This window comes from Syngnathoides biaculeatus, chromosome 19 (assembly GCF_019802595.1).
Source record: "Syngnathoides biaculeatus isolate LvHL_M chromosome 19, ASM1980259v1, whole genome shotgun sequence".
Taxonomy (NCBI): Eukaryota; Metazoa; Chordata; class Actinopteri; order Syngnathiformes; family Syngnathidae; genus Syngnathoides; species Syngnathoides biaculeatus.
Genome location: NC_084658.1, coordinates 10560636 through 10585051, shown reverse-complemented (window position 1 = coordinate 10585051; position 24416 = coordinate 10560636). Strand labels below are relative to the sequence as shown.

At 39.4% G+C, this 24416-nt stretch overlaps 1 protein-coding gene across 1 annotated transcript in view; it reads right to left on the bottom strand.

The window, feature by feature from the left end:
* Positions 1-5461: 5461 nt before the first annotated feature.
* LOC133492812 (collagen alpha-1(XXI) chain-like) overlaps positions 5462-24416 on the bottom strand; it is a 43027-nt gene continuing 24072 nt past the window's right edge. The window contains exons 21-30 of the mRNA XM_061805541.1: positions 21801-21854; positions 20651-20722; positions 20326-20361; positions 17359-17403; positions 13686-13718; positions 12960-13115; positions 12738-12792; positions 8929-9123; positions 6568-6645; positions 5462-6219 (exon numbers count right to left, since the gene is read on the bottom strand). Of these exons, the coding sequence (XP_061661525.1) occupies positions 6032-6219; positions 6568-6645; positions 8929-9123; positions 12738-12792; positions 12960-13115; positions 13686-13718; positions 17359-17403; positions 20326-20361; positions 20651-20722; positions 21801-21854 (912 nt within the window). The 3' untranslated portion in view covers positions 5462-6031. The remainder of the gene's footprint in view (positions 6220-6567; positions 6646-8928; positions 9124-12737; positions 12793-12959; positions 13116-13685; positions 13719-17358; positions 17404-20325; positions 20362-20650; positions 20723-21800; positions 21855-24416) is intronic.

Below are 24416 nucleotides of genomic sequence, written 5' to 3'. Positions count from 1 at the left end.
CTTCCCCTTGAACCTAAGAAGTCAAATACAGACACAAATGATATTTGCAGTGTTTATCTGATGTCGTATTTGAGCCACTATAATCTGAATATGTGCTTGTTTGGGTGGAGGGAGTAAACGCATCAGTACTAACAAGCGACGCTCAAAAGTGAGTAACCTTTAAGCGACCTCTGGTGAAAATGCACACATTTGTTTGAGTGAATATCATGCTAAGTAGAGCTGACTTACCGTCTGGCCTCTTCCTTGTCGTCTGACTCTGAGGGCTCAAGCGATGCAGCAAGCTGACTCACGGTAAGTTCAAGTCACCCTGTGATAAATCAGCCGGCGAGGGGAAGGAAGTGTCCGAGAATAATGCTGCTTTATGAGCGTGTGTGCGCGACCCTTGTTTGTTTTTGGGACTCAACAACAATTCTTCAATGAGGCTTTCTGACCTTTGATTTGTTTGCATTTTGAATTCATTGTCCCAACAAATAAGCACCAAATTGGAACTCACAGGAAGGCTGCAGCAGGTATTCAAACCCTCAACTTGCACCACGACACAGGGACTGTAGAGTCGATGTGTTTTCCTCAAAAATAATCTACAGCTGCTATGTTTTTATATGATATGATTAAGAAAATCATTTGGGAAATTGAACTTTGAGTCCAAATTAGCAGCATATCTCAGTCTTTAGAAAAGCTTTTGTCATTTGCCGTATTAAATATAAAAAGTGCAAATTCAACAAATAAAAATGAGCCTTAACTCTAGATTTTGTGAATGTATGAGTAAATCAGGCAAATAGTTCTGTTAATAACAGTTTGACAAATGTAGTGTATAGTAATAATGTATGATAGATGCAGTGTATATGTGAAAGGTTTTTTTAGATCTTAAAATAGTACAAGATGTTGAAAAAACACCTTTCAATAATATTTATTGTCATAAAAGATATGTTTGTAGAAAACATTGCAATGTAATCCAATCATATTTTTCAAAAATAAACATGAACATTTACCAAATGATATGCAGATAAATAATGCCCAACAAAATAAAAAATTACAATGTATCGCTTCAGGATATATTACAAATACATTTATGGCTATGTGAAACTACTTAAATAAGCTAAACAACTACAAAAGCTTAATGTGATAAATCATTGCACTACCAGGTTTGAAACGAAAAAAAAACCCGATACAAATAATTCACTAAAAGAATAGTTCAAGAATATATCAATATACTGCTACAGCTGTCAAACTCAGTCACAGTGTAATAGATAAAAAAAAAAAGGTCAAACAAATTATTGCTCAGGTCATTTCACCAATATCTAATAGCTTTAAGATAATAGCACTTGTCGGAGTTTTATCATAAATCAGAAATGCATTTTATTATATTGGGGCAACCAACTTCAGGTTACATATTTGTTGTTATATTGAGCTTTTGGTGTTTTTCGTATGTGGGTGAAAATTTTAGTATCCATCCATTATTTGCTCAAAAATTCGAATAAACACTCTCAAATATTCTATTTCACCCACTTGAACAAACAAACACTTCTTATTTAAAACATGGGGGTTTGCTGTACAGTAATTTTTTTCATTAATATTCTAAATAACATTATTCTAATTGTTTGTGAATAAAAACTCATTGAGAAATATTTGTGCATAAAAAGAACTCCTATTACCTCTAAGAAACACCCATGGTCACTATTTGAGGAGACATTTTGCAATCAATAGAGAGTAATAAAAAGAAGGAAAAACACTCAGAACGGAGTATTTGCACACCAAAAGTCATCTGTGCGCTGTGAATAACGACACCATATTCCATTATCTATTCTTTGGGGACTACTTTGAAACTTGCCATCTGTGACAAGTAGAAATGTACCGCATGAAAGCAAAAAAAAAGTATCAGTTTAGAAATGGTTTCCTGATGTGCAAACCCCGGAGAGAGGCGCTTGTTAGGTTTGTTATTCCGCCAGGCTTTTTTGACGCTTCCATATGACAGTTTTGTGCTGACGTTTATCCCACACCTCTTTTCTGCCGAAATTGAGAAAGAAGCCAGTTCTTACAAGGCAACTCAATTTAATCCGCAACTAAATGTGGGGTGATACAATCTCCGTTTGAGCAAAAATTGTTCTGTTCCTTGCAGACACTTTTTTTTTTATGCTGCCTACATATATATATATTTTTAAAATGTGTTTCTTTTTATCTGGAGCAGTTCATATAAATGCTAAATGCATCGATCTGCATGCGTCTGAAATAGCTGCTCTTTGTCTCTAGAGCTGTAAATGACTGAGGTCATGTGAATTCCCTCTTTTAAGACCCTGGAAGCATCTTGGGCAATTTAAATGTTGCGGGAGCTGCTGCGGTTCACCAGTTCACATTGAAGGCATGTACATGAAACGGGACAAAACTCTGACACATCTTACAAATTACATGACTGGAAATCCCGACAATATGTAGAATCATTTAATCAGCTTGGATCTACTCAAGTGACGTAGCAGTAATTGCAAGCTAGGTGATCGGTTGGCGTTTGACTATCAGAATGGACCTTTGTGACCTGTCAATCACTCGTACAATAATAGCCAATCAGATAGCCCATTGTCTTAACCCCTGGCTTGACCCGCCCCTCTTGTCGTCAAGTCCCACAAGCACTGCTGGTTATCGGTCGTGTGCGCTTGGAAAAGTTAACGTTACGAAGAAAATCTTTCCTCAGATGCGCTTGGGGAATGCGCAATTCTTATGAAAGATAGCCTGCTAGGTTACAAGGGGCCTGGTTGATTCATTTTCCAAATCCTAAAACACAGTTGAGGAACTCTCTAAGATGGATTAAGGCTCACAGAAGACCACACGTACAACTTAATGTGGACAGTTCGAAGGTAAGTGAGGGAGAAGTATCTTCTCTGAGTTTGATTGAATTATTATCAGTGCTTTATACATTGCAGGAGAACAACTTTCACTTTGTTAGTGTATCACTGACCTGCTGAATGAAGTGTGTAATGTTTTCTGCCGCAGAGTCGGGTTAGTGAAACATAAATGCGCGATGTCATGCAAGAGAAATGTCTACTTGCCTATTTGTATCGCATCGGACTTTTAAGACAGCGCACTGTGTTCCATTACAAGTCAAGTCAAATGAATACACTCATTCACTAATAAAGACCACAAAGATATTACTCGTGAACTTTCAAAGTAAAAAGTACTCACCCTGCTTTACATGCGCAGTACGATTCCACAATTTTATCCTGTTGGATTTCAGTATCAAGTTTGTGAGGCGTCAAACTTTTTTTGTATCGATCGCCAACGTTTCGCATTGCATCCTGCTTCATCCAAAATCTTAATTCTGTGTACATATCCTTGCGTGAAATAGTTGAGACCTCTCTGTAGAACTATCTTGGACAAGTCTGACGCATTTGGCAAAAAACATACCGCAATATTATCTGGAATAGGCGATAGAGAATCCAGTTCAAACCTGTTGCCATTTTGGAAGATTGTGGGGCATGGCAACTGTAGCTAAGGGGGGCAGACCTGAAGATCGCCAGTCGGAAAGGTCCATTGGCAACATGTGCTCCTGTGTAACTGTCATCATCAATATTTCTTTTTAGAGTAGTTTATACTCATAAAAGCAGTTAGTATGTAAAGTAAAAAAGCAAAAATGTGTATATCACACACTCTTATCATAAGCACTGCAACACATAACTGACATTGGAATTGACCGTAAGGCTGTATGAAAAATGTCAGCCACAATCAAAACAAAAAGCTCAATGCAGAATTGCTTTGTAGTGGAATTGACTCCGTTTGGGAAATCCTACAAAGATGTCAAAGGTTTAAACACTCCTTTGAGATGTGCTGACAATGCTCGCTCTAAACCTTTTTCATGGAACATCTGTGGAGCACTATGAATAGAAATTGGGGGGGGACTCTTTTCCATCAGTGTCTAAAAATAATGTGCCAGCACATCCGTTATTATGCATACTTTTTGTTGTTGTTTTCCCAGATGTGGGTAAGCAACCAACAAGTGAACTATGATATTCATCTTGGCTGTTTAGGAAATTGAAAACCTACGAGGAATTATGTGGATTAAACCGTTTTGTGGCTTGGAAAGCTTGTAATTTGGCAATTAAAGACAAATGACAGTAAGAACTGTCTCCTAGTTTGTTTTTTTTAAGGAAACATATTAACAGCGTGGTAATGAAGGATTTCTAATGCACAAAAAAAATGAAAGGAACAAAGAGGAGCAATAATGTAGTTGCCGCTGATTATTATATTGGTATGATTTAAAACTGGAATGTATATAACCTGATTGTATTTCCTCAAACAGTGCCCTAGTAATGGAAAACTGTAAATAAATACTTGTGATTGCTACAAAAAAATTAAAATAAATAAAAACAATTGGTTTGCATTTATTAGATCAAAAATGTGAAAAGCATAGACATTGAATTTGTGATAAAAAAAAAACACGTTTTTCAGCAGGAAACAGGCCTCTATTTAAAATATAAGATATAAATTTAAAAAAAATGTAAATACATGTACATACCTAGATCCTATTGGATAGGTGAGGTAAATCTGGGAATTTTAAAAGTGTTCTTCTATCTATGCACAGACATCCCATGCAAGTCCAGTCAGTATTGCTCAGCGGGTTCAATATAAATATATATTTGAAAAAAAAAACAGCAATCTTAGTAGCCTGTTTGTCACAGTGACAGATTTGGATTAGCACAAACTTGGGTGGTTAAGACAAAGACGGTGATAGAGATCCACCAAACCAGATAACAACGACAATGTGATAAACGCATACCTTGTCTGTAATAAAGTGTGGTGCTAAAAAAATAAAGGAGGTCTGATGCTTGGATGCTAAGCCCATACTGAGATCCTGAAGTTTTTCCATAACGACATTTGTGATTCTGCTTTTATACGCCATTGCAATTGATTTGCAATTAGTGCGCATTGATAACAAGCATGATATGATTGAAAGGAAAAATTAAAAAAATGTCACTTTGCAGAAATACTTTTGATCACCTGAAAAAGGAGAAACGAAAACATTGAAAACTCATTGTCGAAACCTTCCAGATGTAAAAATATGTACTAATCCTTACTGAAATATGCATCTTCGTTCGATTAGGTTAAAAGTTAAAAGAAATTAAGATGAACTTGATGTGTATCGATCCTTGCAAGACAGATTCACTTTTCGAGAATGCATTTCATACAATCATTATTATGGGGGAACAATGATGCGCCCAATGCAGAAATAATTTGGTAATCTAAACCCGACTAACGCTACCTTAAAGTTGTGTTCATATTTTTGAAGAATGTTTTCAACAAGATTAATCTATTAATTCAAGCTAAATTGTCACTTTACAGCCACAACTATGCATTTTTTTCCATGCAAAATGAATGCAACCTTCCACACAATGGAAATCAATTGCTGGATTTACTTTTTATGTTTTAGCATTCCTCATGATTCCATGTGAAAATAGTAGAGCAGTTGTATTAAACCTTTAAGTTAGTTTTTTTTTTTTTTTTTTTTTATGAAGACTTGTGTCTACAATACTACTCTATTTTAATTATCATTATGGTGGTGGTACTTGGCGTGCTAAATATGTATATTTTTAGATGTGGGTAGTTGTTTGAGAACCACTCTAGTAGAGTATCATACACATGATGTTAATATTAGTTGGACAGCTGCTAGCCTAACCTTGAATCTCATCCACAAATTGTCTGTCGAGTTACACAAAAGCAACACAACTAAGTCATAAACATCGGTGCCACTTTGTTATAGATTGAATTAATAAACCTGCTCCAACTGAAAACTCCTATTTGTATCCCAGAACATTTCCCTCAGCTGGTGTTTTGACCATTAATTCCGTAACTATGAGTCATGTGCCACCCATTTCAGTTTGACTCAACGTATGAGGTTATTTCTGCCTCCAGTGTCGTTGTGCGGCGCACAACGGGCTTCTGCAGGAGTCAACAGTCACACATGAATCAGTGCTACAGTAAATCGCTTCTGGATACATGTGGGTGTTAAAGCCAGTGGCACTTCTGTCCCTCGCTGCAGCGTATGCCATCAGATATTGGGTCCTTTGCTGTAATGTTCCCTTAGGTTGTAGGTCTGATAACACATGGATAAGTCACATAGCCCCGGTGTCCCTGGATTACCCCTTTTACCGGACTCTCCGGGGGGTCCTGGTTTGCCAGGAATTCCCTGGTTGCCTGGCTGTCCAACTCCATCGAAGCCACGTTGACCTCGAGCCCCTGTAGTTAAAAAAAAGCAAGTACAAAAAAATATAAATACATACAACTACTGGGTTTTATGTATAATTGAAGGAACAAAAAAAATGACATCAATTGACTGTTTCAATTTATGCAAATACATAGCATCACGAAATAATGTTATTATGTAAGTGCTCACAAAAAGCATCTGCCTACATATTTGTTAAAAATGGAACATGCTAGGTGCATTTCCATTAAAACGTGCCCTCATGTACTGATGAGAGCTCGAATGTAAGTCGCTGAAATAGTTGCATCTCTCGAAAACACATTAACGTGTGTAGGCCGGTAAAGAAAGCTACTGTGAATGATTCAGGAGATACTTTTACGAACCTATCTGCCCGGGTGGTCCTGGACGTCCCTGGTGCCCTTCACCTTTGCTGCCCTTGAACCCTCTGGGTCCTATGTCACCTGGGAACATGTCATGTCCAAATAAAAATCGAAACAGATCACAGCAGTAATGTTATTTTGAAAGTCCTTATTGTTATTATGAACAAACATTAATGCTACATTAACAGTGACTATACAACCAGAATTGGAAATGTAACACATGTATTAGTTATTTATTTACATTGTTGCAATCATTTCAAAGCCATTGGTTATATTAAATAGAATGTACTGCATAATGTATCAAAACATTAGTCACTTAGCTGTAACACATTTAACTTGGCCTGCAATACTAGTTACAATTTACATTCATCTAAATTGAGAAGATATAACCTACCTACTTTTCATTGAGTGTTTTTCCAGAAAAATAAGTTTTCTTTTTTTTTTTACCAAGAGTCAGCTGCTATAGGCTGCAGCTCACCTGCGATCCTAATGATGACAAATGGTGTAACCTTAACCCTAACCCTGTTCTATGTGACAAAAGAGTCTCCACTAGGATGAAGGGCAAAGTTTATAAAACAGCGGTGAGGCCGGCCATGATGTACAGATTAGAGACGGTGGCACTGAAGAAACAACAGGAAGCAGAATTTGAAGGTGGCAGAAATGAAGATGCTGAGGTTCTCGCTTGAAGTGAGAAAGTTGGATAGGATTAGAAATGAGCTCATTAGAGGGACAGCCAAAGTCGGATGTTTTGGAGACAAGGTTAGAGAGAGAAGACTTCGATGGTTTGGAGATGTTCAGAGGCGAGAGAGTGAGTATATTGGTAGAAGGGTGCTGAGGATGGAGCTGCCAGGCAAAAGAGTGAGAGGAAGACCAAAGAAAAGGTTGATGGATGTTGTGAGGGAGGACAAGAGGACAGTGGGTGTCAGAGAGGAAGATGCACGCTAGAAAAAGATGACACGCTGTGGCGACCCCTAACGAGACAAGCCGAAAGGAAAAGAGGAAGACTCAGTCTTTCTCCTGCATTCAAAAAACACGCTGACCAGCAACCCTAATGAGTACAAGCACTCGATATATATATACATATACAGTAGATATTGTATATTGATAATGAATCCCAAAGATGCTGTGTTGTTGTCCTTTTTTGCCATCAGTCCATAGACACCTCAAGCATAATTATGCACCCAACAGCTTGAAAAGCATATTTATCAGCACCTACTGGAGTTATGTGGAACAGCAATGATCTAAAATGAGAGTCTCGTCTAGTCATGGCTCTCGGGCATTCCACACTCCTTCTTGGGTGGCTTTGACCTTCCACTGCAGATAATTAATTATTTCGTGCAGTCATATATTAACCCCTACAGTTCATTTTCCATGTACGCACACAGTGTATTCCGTACATTGATTATGGATCTTTTTTTTTTTTTTTGTTCAAATAAAGGGAAACTGTATTTTTATTTGCCAGAGTGCAGCCACTTGTTTTCCAGATACAGATTTGTCGCCTGTGTCAAAGCACCCTCTGATCGCGGTATGACGTCTTTTCCTAATGTTTGAGATGAACAATATGATCACTCCTATGCTGTTTCAAGATACCCCCCCATGACCCTCGGAAGACTCACAACAGGTGCATGTTTCAGCAGGAACCTTTGCAAATGAGTGCAAAAACAAAAGAGCTCTTGAACACTGTTACCACAGTCCCTTAAAAAGTATACAGCACGCATACTTTGATTTAGTTTCATTCTTTGTCATTTGTATCTACCTGTATATCGTACTGTTGATGTTGTGTTACTTTTCAGGGCGATGTGCTGCCTCTTAATTAAACATGTCACTTCCTCCTAATATATGCACCAAGACTAAAATATATACATATGTATGTATATCGCTGTATTCTGTGAAGCTAACAAGGTGAAATCACGTGCAACGGTGAGACGTCATAGTTCGGCATCTTCCGCGGATGATTAGCCACTTGAATGGGTGATAAATCAAAAGCCGCTCATTAAGATGGTTTTGCACGCAGTATTTGTTTTATTTTGCTCTACTGACTTTTACTGGTGTTCACTTGTTTAATATGCTTGTTTTACAGGGTGCATTGAGCATCAACACATCCAGTTTATTAGCTGTTGGCACTCTTTTGATTTTAATCGTTCCTGAAAGCGCGTTGTAAATTTGCCCAAGCTCTCGGTTTTTATGAAGAGGTGTTGTCATTTATTGTTTTGCATTGGTCGTTGGGGAACAGAGCATCTTCACTCAGATCGGAGCAAGTGGGTCACACCATGGACTCGGAAGCATCATTGTGTACTACTATTAATCTGTGACTAGGATGATTCTGTACATTTGTGCCTCAAGGAGTCGTTTCACACTGCCTACCTTTGAGGCCCGGAGAACCCTGCAGTCCAGGTGTACCAGGGTATCCTGGGGAGCCAGTCCTGCCAGGATAACCAGGGATTCCCATGGAGCCTTTGGGTCCCGGGGCACCTGCCTCACCAGGGGGGCCCTTCACAATATGGCAGGGTTCACACCACGATGATGTATCCATGGTCCGGAGAAGTTCAGGGAGTTGAACTAAAGGGCAAAGACAGACAAGGACTGCCTAAATAAATGTAAACTGACAACAATATGCTTACAACAAGGTACCAAAAAAAAAAAAAGAATATGATAATACCTTTATGATCTGAGTTTGTTGTGATTATTTTGAGAAAGAAATGGTTTAGTCATTCAATTGTGTGTAAAAGTGTAGCCATGGTCCACTGAAAATGTGCCCATTATTCTATAACTTGGTTATAAGGGATCCTGTTCATATTATTATTCTGCTGTCCTATTATTTAATTGTAGACCAGTTATTATCAACTTGTGGGTCGGGTATTTGTATTCTGATTTTTTGGGGGAACAGTACAGATGCATACTAAGTTCCCACCATTTTTTGGACAAACTAAGTGAAATTGGATAATTTCCTGGGGCACACTTGGTCATCTTTCCCAGCACAGTGATAAAAATCTCTGTGGACTAAACACATTTTTCATTTTCATAGATGACTGTTTTTAGTGTTCACAAATTTTAATGTTGTTTTTGCAAACATTATACTTTGCGACCTAGTTTTAAATATTTGTATTTTTGGTCTCCAAAGCCTGTTGTGTAATTGAAGGAGTCAAACGGATCAACACAATATTTATGCATTTTTAGTCCTATGGTGTCTTTGTTGAATAGCTGCTTGGATTGCACAAAGTCCAAATGAAACGTACACATGCATAGAACCAGTTTACTGATATTATTTATCTTTCTCTCAAACTCTGCTTTTCTGTGCCATCACACTTGAATGAGAAGCCAATCAGGATTCTGTTTACCATTCAGCCACAGCTAATTATGCATTCCGTCCTTCCCCTCCAGGATCTGCTGATGTTGTCTCTCCACTTCCTATCACTCAGGTGAAATGGGAGTGGATTAAGTTCTGTAGACTTAAGGTGCAAGCACATTGATGCTTAAAAAAAATTTACAGAATATTAGAAGCATCTTCATTGACATAACTGGAGGAACAACCTCTTCCATCTATTATCTGTACTGCATGTTCTTTTTAAGGTTGCGGGTTAGCTGGAGTCTGTCCCAGCTATGTTTGAGTGAGAGGTGCGGTACATGTAGACCAACGACCATTCACACTCATATTCATAACTACGGCCAATATTGTGTCATCTATGATGTGCATCTATGCATGTTATCGGATTGTAGAATGAAGCTTAAGTCTTTGGGTGAAATTCTTCAAAACTTTAATTTTGACGACCATAGGTATGCAGATGACACACAGTTATACTCATATTTAGCAGTGTCTCCAGATGACTACAGTTCACTTGAGGTATTGTGCCATGTCTATCTCAGATAAATTTTCTCCGACTAAATCACAACAAAACTCAGACAATTTTTTTGGGCAATAAAGAAGAGAAATGGTGTTAGTAAACACCTGGACTCTCAATCTTGAAAAACCAAAGACCAAGTCTGAAAGCTTGGTCTTCTGATTGATTCCGACCTGACTTTCAACAATCATATCAAATCAATCACAAAAACTGCCTTCTACCAGAGTGAAGTCTTGTATGTGTCAAGCAGACCAGGAAAAATTCATCCATGCTTTTATCTCAAGTAGACTTGACTACTGTAATGGTCTTCTGACTGGACTTCAAAAAAAAAAAAAAAAAAAAAAGAGTATTAAACAGCTGCAGCTCATTCAGAAGGCTGCAGCTCGCGTTCTGACGAAAACAAAGCGGTCAGAGCATATAACCCCAATCCTAAAGTCGTTGCAATGGCTTTCAGTCATCTTTAGAATAAATTTTAAAGTTCTGCTACTGGTCTATAAATGACTAAATGATTTAGGTCCTGAATACATGAAAGAAATGCTTACGGAATACAAACCCAGCCGAGCTATGAGATCGACTGACTCAGGTCTAACAGTGGAGCGCAGAGTCCAAAGCAAACATGGTGAAGCTGCATTTGGCTATTATGCTGCACACAAATGGAATAAATTGCCAACAGAGGTGACGTCAGCCCCAAGTGTGAATGTTTTTAAATCCAGGTTGAAAACTCTTCCTCTTTTTTTTTCATGCTTTTTAGAATATATCCACTTTTTCATCATATTACTTGCACTGTATGTGGTTTTAACTGTCTTTTTGTTTATATTTTGTTTGTCATTTTTATTTTTTATGCCATTTTAAATGTTTTATCTCTTTGTTTTCAAATGCCTTTAATCATGTAAAGCACATTGAGTTACCTTGGTTATGAAATGTGGTATACAAATACATTTGCTTTGCTTTGCTTTGCTTTCGAGAAAAACCCTGACAAGCACCGCTGGGTAAATTGGAGACTAGTCAAACTCTTCCATCGGTGGCTATTTACACACTCAGAGTGATTGGACGAAGGAGTCTACAAAATGGATTAATAGATGTTTATATAGCTCAGGGGGTTATGTGTCATGTAAAATATAGGGAATCTATCTGTTGTGAATTGAAACACCAACACATCCAGTCCATCACCTGTGACAAAAAAAAACAAAACAAAAAAAAAACAAACAGGTGGTATAATTCACGGACGACACACACACATTCTCCATGCTCCCTCTCGCTGTCTCACATTTCCAGCAAAACCAATCCAAATCAATGAAACAGCTGCCCCTCCTCACGTCGCTATTGTTTCATCACTATTCCTTCTTTTTGTCCCACCATGTCTATTCATTCAAGCTAATTGTGTCTACTGAGACTTCCTTTGCAGCTGCTAGTTTGTTATGGAAGATGTCATTGTTACAACCCCCCACCACCCCAAAAAAAAAAAAAAACGTCACTGTCATTACTCTGTCAGCTTGTAATCAATCAAAGTTTATGATACCAGTATTCGGAGAATGGTCATTTACGGTATGTAGCAACTGATGGTTTGTAAATTTGTGCAACATTTTAGGACATTAGTGAGTGAAAGATTTGTGTTATTCATTATTCACTTCCATAAAGTCGATTACAATTTGGAGTATTCAATGTCTTTTGCAGGGGGAAAAAAGTTTAAAAAAAAAAAAAAGGCAAAACACAGCCCAAGGTCATCATTTGATGCTAGCAAAGCTGAAATCGAGTGCGGCACGCTAATGAGATTTTTGGATGCATGATGCATTATCAAAGTATGCCCCTTAAGCTTTAGTGGATCATTTATTGCTTTATGACAAACCCCTCCCAGTCGAAAATGCTTTAAGAAAGTTGCAAATTGTTGTTAAATTTGAAAGAACTGGTGTTGGAAGGAACCATTTTGTCTGTTACCAAAATGAATTTCAAAAGGCTGCATCACACCAAATTGCAAATATGCCCTTGAGGTGCTGTGAAAAGGATGTCATGCCATATCAATCATCATATTATTAATGTGTTTCCTTGACACAGTTACTACATTATTCATGTTATGTCCAGGATATCAATGTCAATCTTTTGGCAGTTATGCCAAATATTATGGAACCAAAAAAATGTGTAGGTTTTTTTGTCCAAATCTGTTGCTGTAATGACTGAAAATAGTGTCGCATTCTCTCCAGTTTTTCTGCATTCATAGAATTGTGTGCAATGTGCAGTCTCCAATTGATCTTTTACTGGAATGTTCTATTTGATTTCGTTGAAACTGTGTGAATCCTATTCAAGCATTTGACCTCTCTACTGCAGAGTGACACTTACCGCGCAGAACATCAGTGCAGAGCTTGACAAGATGTTCATCTGATGGTGATTTCCCCTGGAAAAAAAAAAAAAAAAAAAAAAAAAACAGAACCAAATCTCAAACAAGCTACAGGTTTTAAAGATCTTAAGCTTAATCGAGCCTTGACATTCACAGTGGAACCTTACTGACTCCCAAACTTGATTTTTCCATTACTTTAAACAGCACTGAACAAATTCACTCACGGGCTTTCCAGGAAATCCAGGCTGACCTGGTTGACCTGGCAACCCGTCCAGGCCAGGAAAACCCCTTGGACCAGCAGCACCAGCGTGGCCATTGTGGCCCATGTCCCCTTTCTTTCCTTCAGGCCCCCTGGGGCCCTCATCCCCTTTCAATCCTTTCTGAAGGAAGACAGATGAGAGAAAATTACATTGTCATTATAATAACAGAACATGTTTTTGCTCCAATTAATCAAAACAGATTTTAAACTTTGAAATCCTCATTGTGCCTCCTAAAGTTTATTAATCTTTCCCGAAACCTTCTCCAAGCCATAAACGGATTACATATAAAGTACTGGCTGGCTAGTATTATGGAGTTTCACAATTTCCTCTGAAATATCCAAAAGGATCCACACGTGGAGGAAATGTGTATTTCATACATTATCAACAAATTAGACAGAAGGCTCATAACTGTCGGACACTGGAACTTCAACGTAATTTAATACTGCAGACAGTACAGTAAGTACTATTGAAACGGACTATTTCAAATGTGTTCGTCTTTGGGAAGGATGCTTTTGTAATGTATTTTTATGCCTGCAGGGGGGTGCGGGGGTAGATTTCCCCAGGCCTGAAGGTATTGGCTCTGTAAGTCTTCCAAAGAAGCTGCGCACAAGCTTGTCAGGGCTCCTCACTGTGGGGCAGAATGAGAGAGAATGGATTATATCTAATACCGCCAAGTCTAATTTGACATACCTCTCCTTCCCTTCCCCTGGGTCCCACTTGGCCCTGATGTATGAAAAAAAGAAAAGAAGAAGAAAAGAAAAGAGAGCAGAGAGGGTGGGGATGAAAAAGGGAAAAAAAGAGGAAGAAATGGAGAAACATTAGAAATGAGTGCTAACATATCAAAGGCTGAGACAGAGTGTCAGACGAGGGATGCTCACAGCTCTGCATTGGTGATGCAGAGCTGCCCCCCCCCCCCCCCTCGTCAAAGCCCTTGGCTTACACAACGTTTTAGATTGCTTATTCCAATGCAATCTCGAATACTCCTTTTGTATTTGCTGTAACGTAATGAAAAATGCATTTGTGAATCTTTTGTTCCTTTGAAAACAGCGTCGGGGCCCCGTAACACCAATTCGTAAAGGATGTTTTGCAGAATTAAACACTTGAACATATATCTGAGACTCTAGGAGCGTTCCATTCCCCCTCCAAACACCTTCTTTTTTCCAAACGGATCATTTCTGAAGGCAGTGTCATGTTTCACAAATGTTTGTTGCCTTAGTTGAACCCCTTTTATACACCAAGCATGGGTAGCGAACATTATTTGGATTAGCAATGATATTGCGAGAGGAAATAATAGCACATAGCAAATCAAACCCTGCAAATTACATTTTTCTAAACAGCCCCCACAGCGAGTATTTTATCCATCGCGGCGCCGAAGGAAGAAAATAAGCTTGGTCTGTTCAAAGTATTTAAACGTGTGTCTTTTGAGATTACTTTTTAGATTAGATGTTTAATGAACCAATATGAGGCAACGTTTTGGTAGCAAACGCCGAGGCAAGTTCACTTTGTTGCAGCGCTCTCCCTCAATTTAATTTGGATACATCTTGTCTGTGTTTCATCAGATACAAAAAGTCTACATGCCACGTGAATCAGGTCCAACTTTTGATGATTCAAAATCACACACAGCAGGGCACCCAAAAAAAAAAACTGAACCAGCTCAGCAGCCGCCCCCCACATTCGGTGATCAAAAACGCTTCAGGCAGGAATGCTCCACTCTGTTCTCATTTGTTCCAAAGTCCGAACAAAATGTAACTTTGTAATCGTAACCCAAACGAGGACAAAATAATCCATGTTATTTCTCAACTGGGTGAGTCCTGATCATTTACTATTCCAAATAAGCAAAGGATGATTCATGGTTTTTCTTTCACATATTACCGTATTTTCCGGACTATAAGGCGGACCCAAAAGCCTTTAATTTTCTCAAAAGCCGACGGTGCACCTTATAATCCGGTGCGCTTCATATATGGATCAATATTGGGCCTTTCGTGCAGCTCCATTTAATGGATGTATAATGTAACCCAAGCCTCTACTGTAGCGTCTATTCTATGCGCCTTATAATGCGGTGAGCCTTATATATCAAAAAAGTTTTAGAATGGACCATTCATTGAAGGTGCGCCTTATAATGCGGAAAATATGGTACAAACAAATGAAACTTTTAAAAAAATCTCATTTGTACCCATGTTTCATAATAGAAGGGATGTACAGTATGTATGATGTCATGCAACAAATGGTCAAATGTAATGGGACACTGATTGACATTTCATGACTGATTTCCCATGTTCTTTTTTTAAAAAATGCAACGTTTCAGAAAAGATTATGACTATAGTTCTTTTAGCCATTGGAGCTTAGAACACAACAGTCCTGCCTTCTCACTGGAAGACGTGGCACTGCCGAGCCCTACTTATTCTAGTCTTTTGGAAGACAAAGCGCCATGCACATTGCAGCGGTGACACATTTGTGATTCACTGCTGATACGTTTGACTTTGGGAGTTTGCTGCATGGAGGCTGCGCCGCTCCCAACACTGACTTAACAGAGTCAACATTTAACCTGCACACGGAAATATAATTGCTTTACATTTCTCAAGTGTCACCAGCGATATTGCACAACTGTGTGATACAAACCACAGTGGCTCGCACACACACAGACACGCACACCCAAACACACTCTATGATTGGATTCATTGTCTAATCCTTCTCTGGGGATGTGAAGATCGATACCCCAGTAATCAATACTTGGACTCTGTCTCAAATGGAACTTATTCAGTTTCATTAGGAAAATAATGAAATACAAATCTCGGCTTGCAAGTTGGAAATTGCAGCTCACACACAAATGTGTATCGCAATATTGCCACAAGTCATCGACAGCGATGGCATACATAATCGTGTTGTGACATATTACTGTATTTTCAATCATCGGTGCAAGCTTCTCTACAGGATTCCATCTTGAAAAATTATTTATATTACAATTTGACCTTACAGCAGTGCCTTGACATATAAGTTTAATTTGTTCAGTGACCACACTCATAACTCAAACCACTTGTATCTGAAATCATCTTTCACCCTTGAAATGAAAGGAAACGCCAGTAAGCCATTCCAGCCTCTGCCCGAGAAACGGACAAATATCACTCTGCCATATTGTACTTGATAAAAACAAAGTAATAACATAATTTAAAGGAATTTAAATGATTAAACAGTTTGTGCATTTTGATTTAACGCTGCAATTCATTCCATTGTGCTGCTCTGTCCGGTGTGCACGTCTGTGTATAATACAGTCATGCAGACACAAAAAAAATGAAGATTTGTACTTCTACAACTATTACTACTACTATTACTATTATTACTACTACTACTACTGTAAGTGATTCAAATAGATGGTCTAATATTAGTATTTTCTCATCAAGGACAAAGAATATTTGGATGTGAGTATATCTATCTGTCTACATGTGTTGCTTCATCTCTTGTGTTCAAATATCTTTTGCTTAAAGCATGTTAATGGCACTTTCCAGTATACAGGTATGTTACCATTAAGCTAGCAAACTGTTGGGCAACATTGTTTCACTTGTACCTCAAGCCACCAAAGTCATACTTATCGTATTCTAACTGCAGGTTAAAACTAGGACGGTTTTAGTCAGATTCATATACATATGAAGTACAGTTTAAGGATGATAGTGTTTTAGAGTTAGTTAGCAAACCATCCAGTGGAATCAGAGTCGAAACCTGGACAGACAGGAATAATTAAGAGCTAGTTCAGAACAATCTTAATCTGACTTGATTTAGGAACACAACCAAGTTATAATCATAATATGTATAACTCTTAATACTATCCATATTCACACTGGATGATGAAAGCCTTCTTTCTAAGATCAATATTGTCACACATCGTGGGTATAGTGCCTTGCTCAAGGGCATGTCAGCAGTGGTTTGGAAAAAGGCTGTATTTCTGCAGCAACCAGTCGAATTTCTCCAACTGTGTCTATGTGTGTGTGCTGCGTTCAATTTTTTCCCCCTTTTGTTGGCTTGTTTTTATTTTTCCATTTCGAACAGACCAAGTGGGGGAAAAAAAAAAGAAACCCTCTATGAATTGGGCTCAGCACGGGCACAGTCACCACTTGGACTGGTTCCGGATAGAAATATGAGCCCCAAGTCCCATTAAAAGGCTGTAACTCCCAAATTAGGTCTTGAAGCCAAGACGTTGTTCTTGTGCAGGATTTGCCTCATCCCGGTGCCCTTGTGCAGACACTTGTTCTCCATAAACTCATTAAGATTCACACAAACACACATTCCCATTTCAGTCCCTCTGCAGCAGCCACAGAAACATAAACGTTACTGTCACCTAGTGGAAGTAGAAGAAGGGGTGCAGACTTACAGGTATAGCAGGACTCCCTGGTTCTCCATCCCTCCCTCGGTCCCCCTGAAAAGATACACATCACAATTAGGGTAAAAGTTCCTGTCTGTTTGTTTACATCCTACGTGAATTTCATCCCGTGCTGTTGTGTGTGTGTGTGATGAGACTGAATGCGTACAACAACTGATGGAAGAATGTGTGTGTGTAAGAAATGGAGAGACAAAAAGAGGAGAAAAGGTCATGCTTACCTCGAGCAACCAATAAGAGAACCCCACAGAGAGAAGGGATAGGAACTAGCTAGCAGTGACCTTTAACAAACCCGACTCTTTCTATCTTGTATGCGACTTACAAAAGACACGTCCACAAGCTCTGATACTCACTACTCCCACCCCCCAGCACCCCTGGGCCAGTGCACTCTTCACCGTTCATGCATGTAGATTGTAAAAAGTGAATCAGAGCATTCATCATGTGCCTTGATTGCTCGATTCGGAACTGAGTTCACGTGATAGATGGAAAAAAACTTGAGCGGAATCCTGTTGCATTGGAATCGTTCTGGAATTGGAGGCCCCAACATGTTTGAATTCATCCATTTTCTTTGCCCTTATCCTCACGAGGTTCGCGGGGAGTGCTGGAGCCTATCCCAGCTGTCAGCGGACAGGAGGCAGGGTACACCCTGAACTGGTTGCCAGCCAATCGCAGGGGACATCGAGACAAACAGGTGTACTCACAAACACACCAAGGGGCAATTTAGAGTCTCCAATTAATGTTGCAGGTTTTTGGGATGTGGGAGGAATCCGGAGTGCCCGGAGAAAACCCCGGAGAAACCCCACGCAGGCACAGGGAGAACATGCAAACTCCACACAGTCCCGGATTGAACCTCGGACCTCAGAACTGTGAGGTCAACGGCTTCACCAGCTGAGCCACCGTCCCACCGTGCCCTATGATTTAATTTATTATTAAGAAAAACAGACAGTTAAACCATTATATAATTGCAAAACCGAAACTAAATGAATACTAACTGAACTTTTGTATTACTCCAAAAAATCCATGCAAATGTTAGTTTTGGCTTAAGCCTACATGCAAGCTTTGTTAGCTTTTATGCTAACCAATCAGAACAAATTTAGCTGGATGAAAAAAAAAAACAATATCAATATCTGTTTGTACTGGTTTGAGTGGCACACTGCAGTGCGGCTGAATTTGTTGTAAAAAAAAAAAAATTCATTTCTGCTGGGTTATGTCGCTCACTTTTTTTTCTCTTCCTCTAGACTGTTAAAAAAGGTTTTAGTAGCAGACATACATTTGTTGAGACATTTTTAGACACATTTGAGTAATATCCATCCATCCATTTTCACAGCCGCTTATCCTCACAGGGTGCCAGGTGTGCTGGAGCCTATCCCAGCTATCACCGGGCAGGAGACAGGGTACACCCTGAACTGGTTGCCAGCCAATCACAGGGGACATGGAGACAGACAATAGTCGCAGTCACAATCACACCAAGGGGCAATTTAGAGTCTCCAATTAATGTTGGAGGTTTTGGGGATGTGGGAGGAAACCGGAGTGCTCGGGGAGAACATGCAAACTCCACACAGGCAGGTCCGGGATTGAACCAGGAACCTCAGAACTGTGAGGCCAATGCTGTCCAACTGATCCACTGTGCCGCCCATTTGGTTCATACCAACATCTTATTCCAGAAAATGTTTCAAAAATAACAAGAAAGACAAATAAAATCAGACCAAAATAACTTGGGGGTTGGTCAAGAACTATTTGGTATTTTAGTATAGGAAGGTGTCTCAGAACAACTATTACTTACACAAGCGCGTGATTTATTATTTTATGTATCGATACTTTGGGGTTTTATGAGGGGAGCATAAAATGTGCTCAATTTCTGGAATGACTCACATACAGTTTATGTGTTCTCACTCAGCTCCTCTGCAACAGTGATTAACTAAATACATGCAACTGTAGCTAATGAATGGAAATCCAGAAATCGCCTGAAACTGCGTGCAATCGTCCGAAATACCTGCCCGCATTTCTCATGGGCGCATGCATCAGTTGCAACGGAGTAATCCATCATCAGACTCATTTTAAGTGCAATAATATTGTTGCTTCACTGCCCTGTTGCCATGGTTTGAAGTGACGCTTTCATATACAGAAGAAAGAGTCCAAAAATACTGCATATAGAGGAGCTGATCAAATAGTAAAGCCAAAAGACCTCAGCTGCCTCCCGGTGGCTGGTGGCGGTATGAAGTCAATCATTCCCCCTGCCAAAGTTGCCAGAGGGGAAATTTTAACATCGAAATACGTTTGGAAATATCACCATTGAAATAAATGTTGAGATTGAAGAGGATTTCTGTTTTGTCAAGGCTTTATAAGAATTGTTAAATGTCCATTTTTTCATGAATAATGTAAAGAAATAAATGGGGGTGTGAAGCAATTGCAGTTGCTCCGGATGAAATATTTGTTGCTGTAGAGTAATGTATACGCTTCATTTTGAGAGCTGCCGCTTTTAAAACCGAGAAGAGTTCTAAAACCAGTGTTCCGGAACAGCCATTGTCAGTTGAAAACCATTAAAAACTTTGCAGACTCTCCTTCCAAATGATGCATGACAGCATATCCAGTGTATCTTGCCGTAGGGCCTTTTTTTTTTTTTTTTTTTAAGGTATCCATTGAGGAAATTCAAATATACCCTCGGCTCAGCCATACTGAAAACATTTGTAAACATGAATGAGCAATATCTGGAACATTCCTGCTGTTTCACTCTTCATTGCTAGACAAAGTTTCAGTCAACAAAAGCGTCCAATTACACTTGATAGAGTCGTGAGATGTGCCACTTTATGGATTTAAAAGTCACAATAGGGGTCAAACTACTTGCTTAATACTGTACAGTGAAAAGGTCACAAAGTTGATATATGACTTCTTTTAGTCTTCTTGGATAAAATATGAGTAATACTTAGTAATAGTAATAAAATAATAATGACAAAAAATTACCTTAGTTCCCTTTGAGCCTGGCTTTCCCACCTCTCCCTATGGAAAATATTTGTTAATTCCTAGAAGAACAATACAGTGAAAGCAAACTATAGCATTAAAACATGGAATTAATCTGGTTTACAGCATATTTGGTGCAATGCATAATGATGACATTAATGCACAGCAATATCATTAAAGTCAAAAGGAGAATACACAACATAGAATACTGCAACATGCGGACGCCTCATGGCAAACCAATAAATTATTCATCAACCTTGAAATTTGGGCCTATCTTTCACCAAAGGCGAGAACATTTTTGCTTATGTGTATTGTTGGGGACTCTTACCCAATGACCTTTGTACCCCGGATGTCCAGGGGCGCCTGGTAGCCCTGGGAACCCCGGCTCCCCTGTCGAGCCCTGGAAATGTGAAAGGGTTTCAGGCAAAGGCATTTAAAAACATCTGCATTGTAAATTGAATGTTTGTCAAAAAACATACCACTGATGCAGAGACAAAGAAAGTACAAATGTTTAAAAGTGAAGCTTAACTGCAGGCAATTGTGAAATAGAATATTGGTGCTTTATATATTACAAATATACAGTTTTTCCACAATGGGAACGCAGGCAGTTGTACTTTTAACTTTTCAAGCAGATATAAAAGCTTGTAACAATGAACTATCCATCCATCCATTTTCTTTGCCGCTTATCCTCACGAAGGTCGCGGGGAACGCTGGAGCCAATGCCAGCTGTCAACGGGCAGGAGGCGGGGTGCACCCTGAACTGGTTGCCAGCCAATCACAGGGCACATAGAGACAAACAGCCACACTCACAATCACACTTAAGGGCAATTTAGAGATTCCAATTAATGTTGCATGTTTTTGGGATGTGGGAGGAAACCGGAGTACCCGGAGGAAACCCGCGCAGGCACGGGGAGAACATGCAAACTCCACACAGGCAGGGCCGGGATCCAACCCGGGACCTCAGAACTGTGAGGCTAACACTTCACCAGCTGCCCCACCGTGCCGCCGAGCAATGAGCTAGTTTGAATTAATTTGTATTATTTTCTTTTGGGAAATATGAGCTGTTTTAATGGCGTCAGCCACAACACAGACACTGCAGTTGTCATTTAAAATGATAAAATAACAGCTCAGCATTATTGCATGATTTCATTTTTTAAATCTTTGCTTCCAGTGCTGTTTTCCTAAACTTGAACTGGAGCCTCGAAAAAGGTGGACGGAATTATTAAGAGTTCCATTAAACATTTGTGATTTGAAGAGGGTTGTGCAGAGGGCTGTGCTTGAATTTTAAAATAATTTGTACATCTTATAGGTCACACGTATGCCGGAAAATGTTTTGAAATGATTTACTGTGGTCCAGTCTTTTTTACATCACTAAAACCTGACATTTGAACAGGGGTGGGTCGACTTTTTATGTCCACCGTATAGACAAAAGGTCAGATCGTAACAACGGAAGAAACAATATAATCTGCTCAACTCACCTTCTGCCCTGGTGAACCGAGACAAGTATAAACCCGCGAATCACCACAGTTCCCCTTGAAAAAAAAAAAAAAAAAAAAAAAAACACACACATGGGATTTGTTATCTGAACAATGTGTCACACAAGTAAGAGAAAGCGAACCTAAATGGTGATCATCATCATGAAAATGAAAGTTGTCATGGTGAGTAGTCATTATAATCTCAATCTATTGCAGGTATCATCCTGGAAAAAGATACTGCATGGTACTAACAATATTTCAGTGGAATTGCAGGAAGTTACTGTTTTATCTCTTGAGAATGAAATGAAACTATTTTGAAACTGAATGTTAAATAAAATAAATAGCACGAGTTCCAATCAGAACACAATTGCTGCCTCACTTGTCAAGCAATATGATGCTGCCATTGACTGGATTGAAATGACTCGAGATTTCTTATGGTGTAAAATTAATGTTGATTGTACTACAGCATGATAATGAAAACTAAACAGATTGTATTTCTTCAGTTATTAAGGGCTTGGATGAGCTTTTCGAAGCTTTCCAAAGCACGCAAAGACGACAGCAATTGATAAGTGAAAAAAATAAAATTAAGTGAAAACTCGCTAGTTCACTCAAAGCTAGCCTATTCTGTTGCAAAGCATTCAGAAAATACCCCACAAAAGTGACATTTATTTCGTGCTGGCTGATTGAATCATCAAATTGCGAAAGCTCATTCTTGTGAAATTACACCAAAGCCGTATTCTGAAAAAAAATAAAACCTCAAGAAAGTCCTCCTCCTGTTCCTCCGCTGTGCTCTCCATCTCTGTACTGCATTGTGCATACACATTGGAAAAAAAGCAGCGCTTCAAGGTCACGGACATGTTAACATGTCAGGGTCAGGGTGCCTTTACAGATTATAACAATGCTGTTACTGTTTATAAGGGTCTGGATTCATAAAACTCACAATATGTTGCGTGTGTGTGCGCGCGTCTGTATTCGAAACGTAAACAGAATGGCAATTTTCCCATTGCCAAGCACAATGACGATTGCTTACTGCATCTCTGCAAAATGAGCGAAATGAAGTTTTCTCCACAGGAACACGGAGTGAATAAAGTAGGAGGCGGCGATATCCGAATAGGCTGAGAATAGTCAATCGGTTGGGGAGCATAATAACTAATTATAACTTTCAACAGAGAGACCTTGGGACCATCTTGGCCGATCTCTGCCGGCAGCCCCCCCAGGGACCCTGGTATTGAGGGTAGGTATTGGAGGAGGAAAGGAAAAGGGAGAAGCAGAGAAGGAGTGATGCGAGAGAGGAAAGGGATGAGGGGGTGGGAGGGAGTTGGATAAAAGAGACACTGTGCTTTGGGCTGAATGTGACAGAGTGCATGACGGCTTCGTCAGGAGGCGCTGGGGGAGAAATGAGATGGCTCGGGTCCACGCAGACACACATTCAGTCACACGTACACGCGCTGTATTTTGCATTCTGTCGCAGGCAGACACACGATGCCGACGCGACCAACCGTTGCGCTGTATTGAGAGCCCGGCTTCTGTTTGTCACCCTGTCTTCCCACCGTTCACCAGCCCCAGTAAAACCGAACACTTTGGTAAAGACGCATGGGTAATATAAAATTCCCAAAACGATCCCGATGCTTAGATTTTATCATTGCTGTACAGCGTAGCTTAAATGTACATATACTATTAACTGCATTACAAAAGCCCCTTTTTTAAATTAAAAAAAAAAAACATGGAATTGAGTTGCACACTGGCGCATGGATGATTAATGCGATATCATCAAAAGGTCCTTAATTTTATGTCATCATGTAATAGGTAGAGGACATAACTTAGATATATGAAATTATATTTTATTAAAAGACTGAGCTTTCAGCACGTGCCAAAATAGCAACCAGGGCCATTCATCACTGTATACTTCCGTATAACTTCATTCATAAAAGCTGGTTAAAATAAAAAGCAAGCTTCTCTGCTTGTTTTTTTTTTTTTTTTTATTATTGAAAAACGTTTAATTTTTCATCACATTTGTATACCGCTTATCCTGTTCTTGGTCATGGGGCTTACTTTGGGTGAGAGGCGGAGTCCACTTTTGAGTTTTGGATTAACATGATTCTATGATGGCTGTGTAACATGGAGGTTGTTGATAAATTAATGAGTATGTAACACACACATACGCACATCCTTCAATTCCCTGTTGGATGGAGTACAATGATTTGGGCACGTGACATGCTATTTGATTTATTTTGCACTTATTCATAGCTACTGCAGGCCATCTGGAGTCCACGGGACCCTCTGAAAGACCTTCTCCGACACTGTGGTACCATCAGACATCTTTTATTATGCGGCTTGTTGGGAAGCAGCAACTCAACGGCAGACAAAAGCAGGATTAACAAGCAGAGCGGTGCGCCAGCACCGTCCTGGATCAACCTCTGGACCCAGCGGAGTGGCTGTCTGAGAGGAGAATGGCGGCCAAGTTCTCATCCCATGCAGCATCCGAGGGTGCCAGAAAGATGGAATGATGGTGCAGTGATTAATTACCGCTCCTAGTCCCCTCCCCAAATGTTTTCAACATTAAAAAATTTAATCCCTCCAAGATAAATGTGTAATATTTAACACATTGTTAGCCAAACT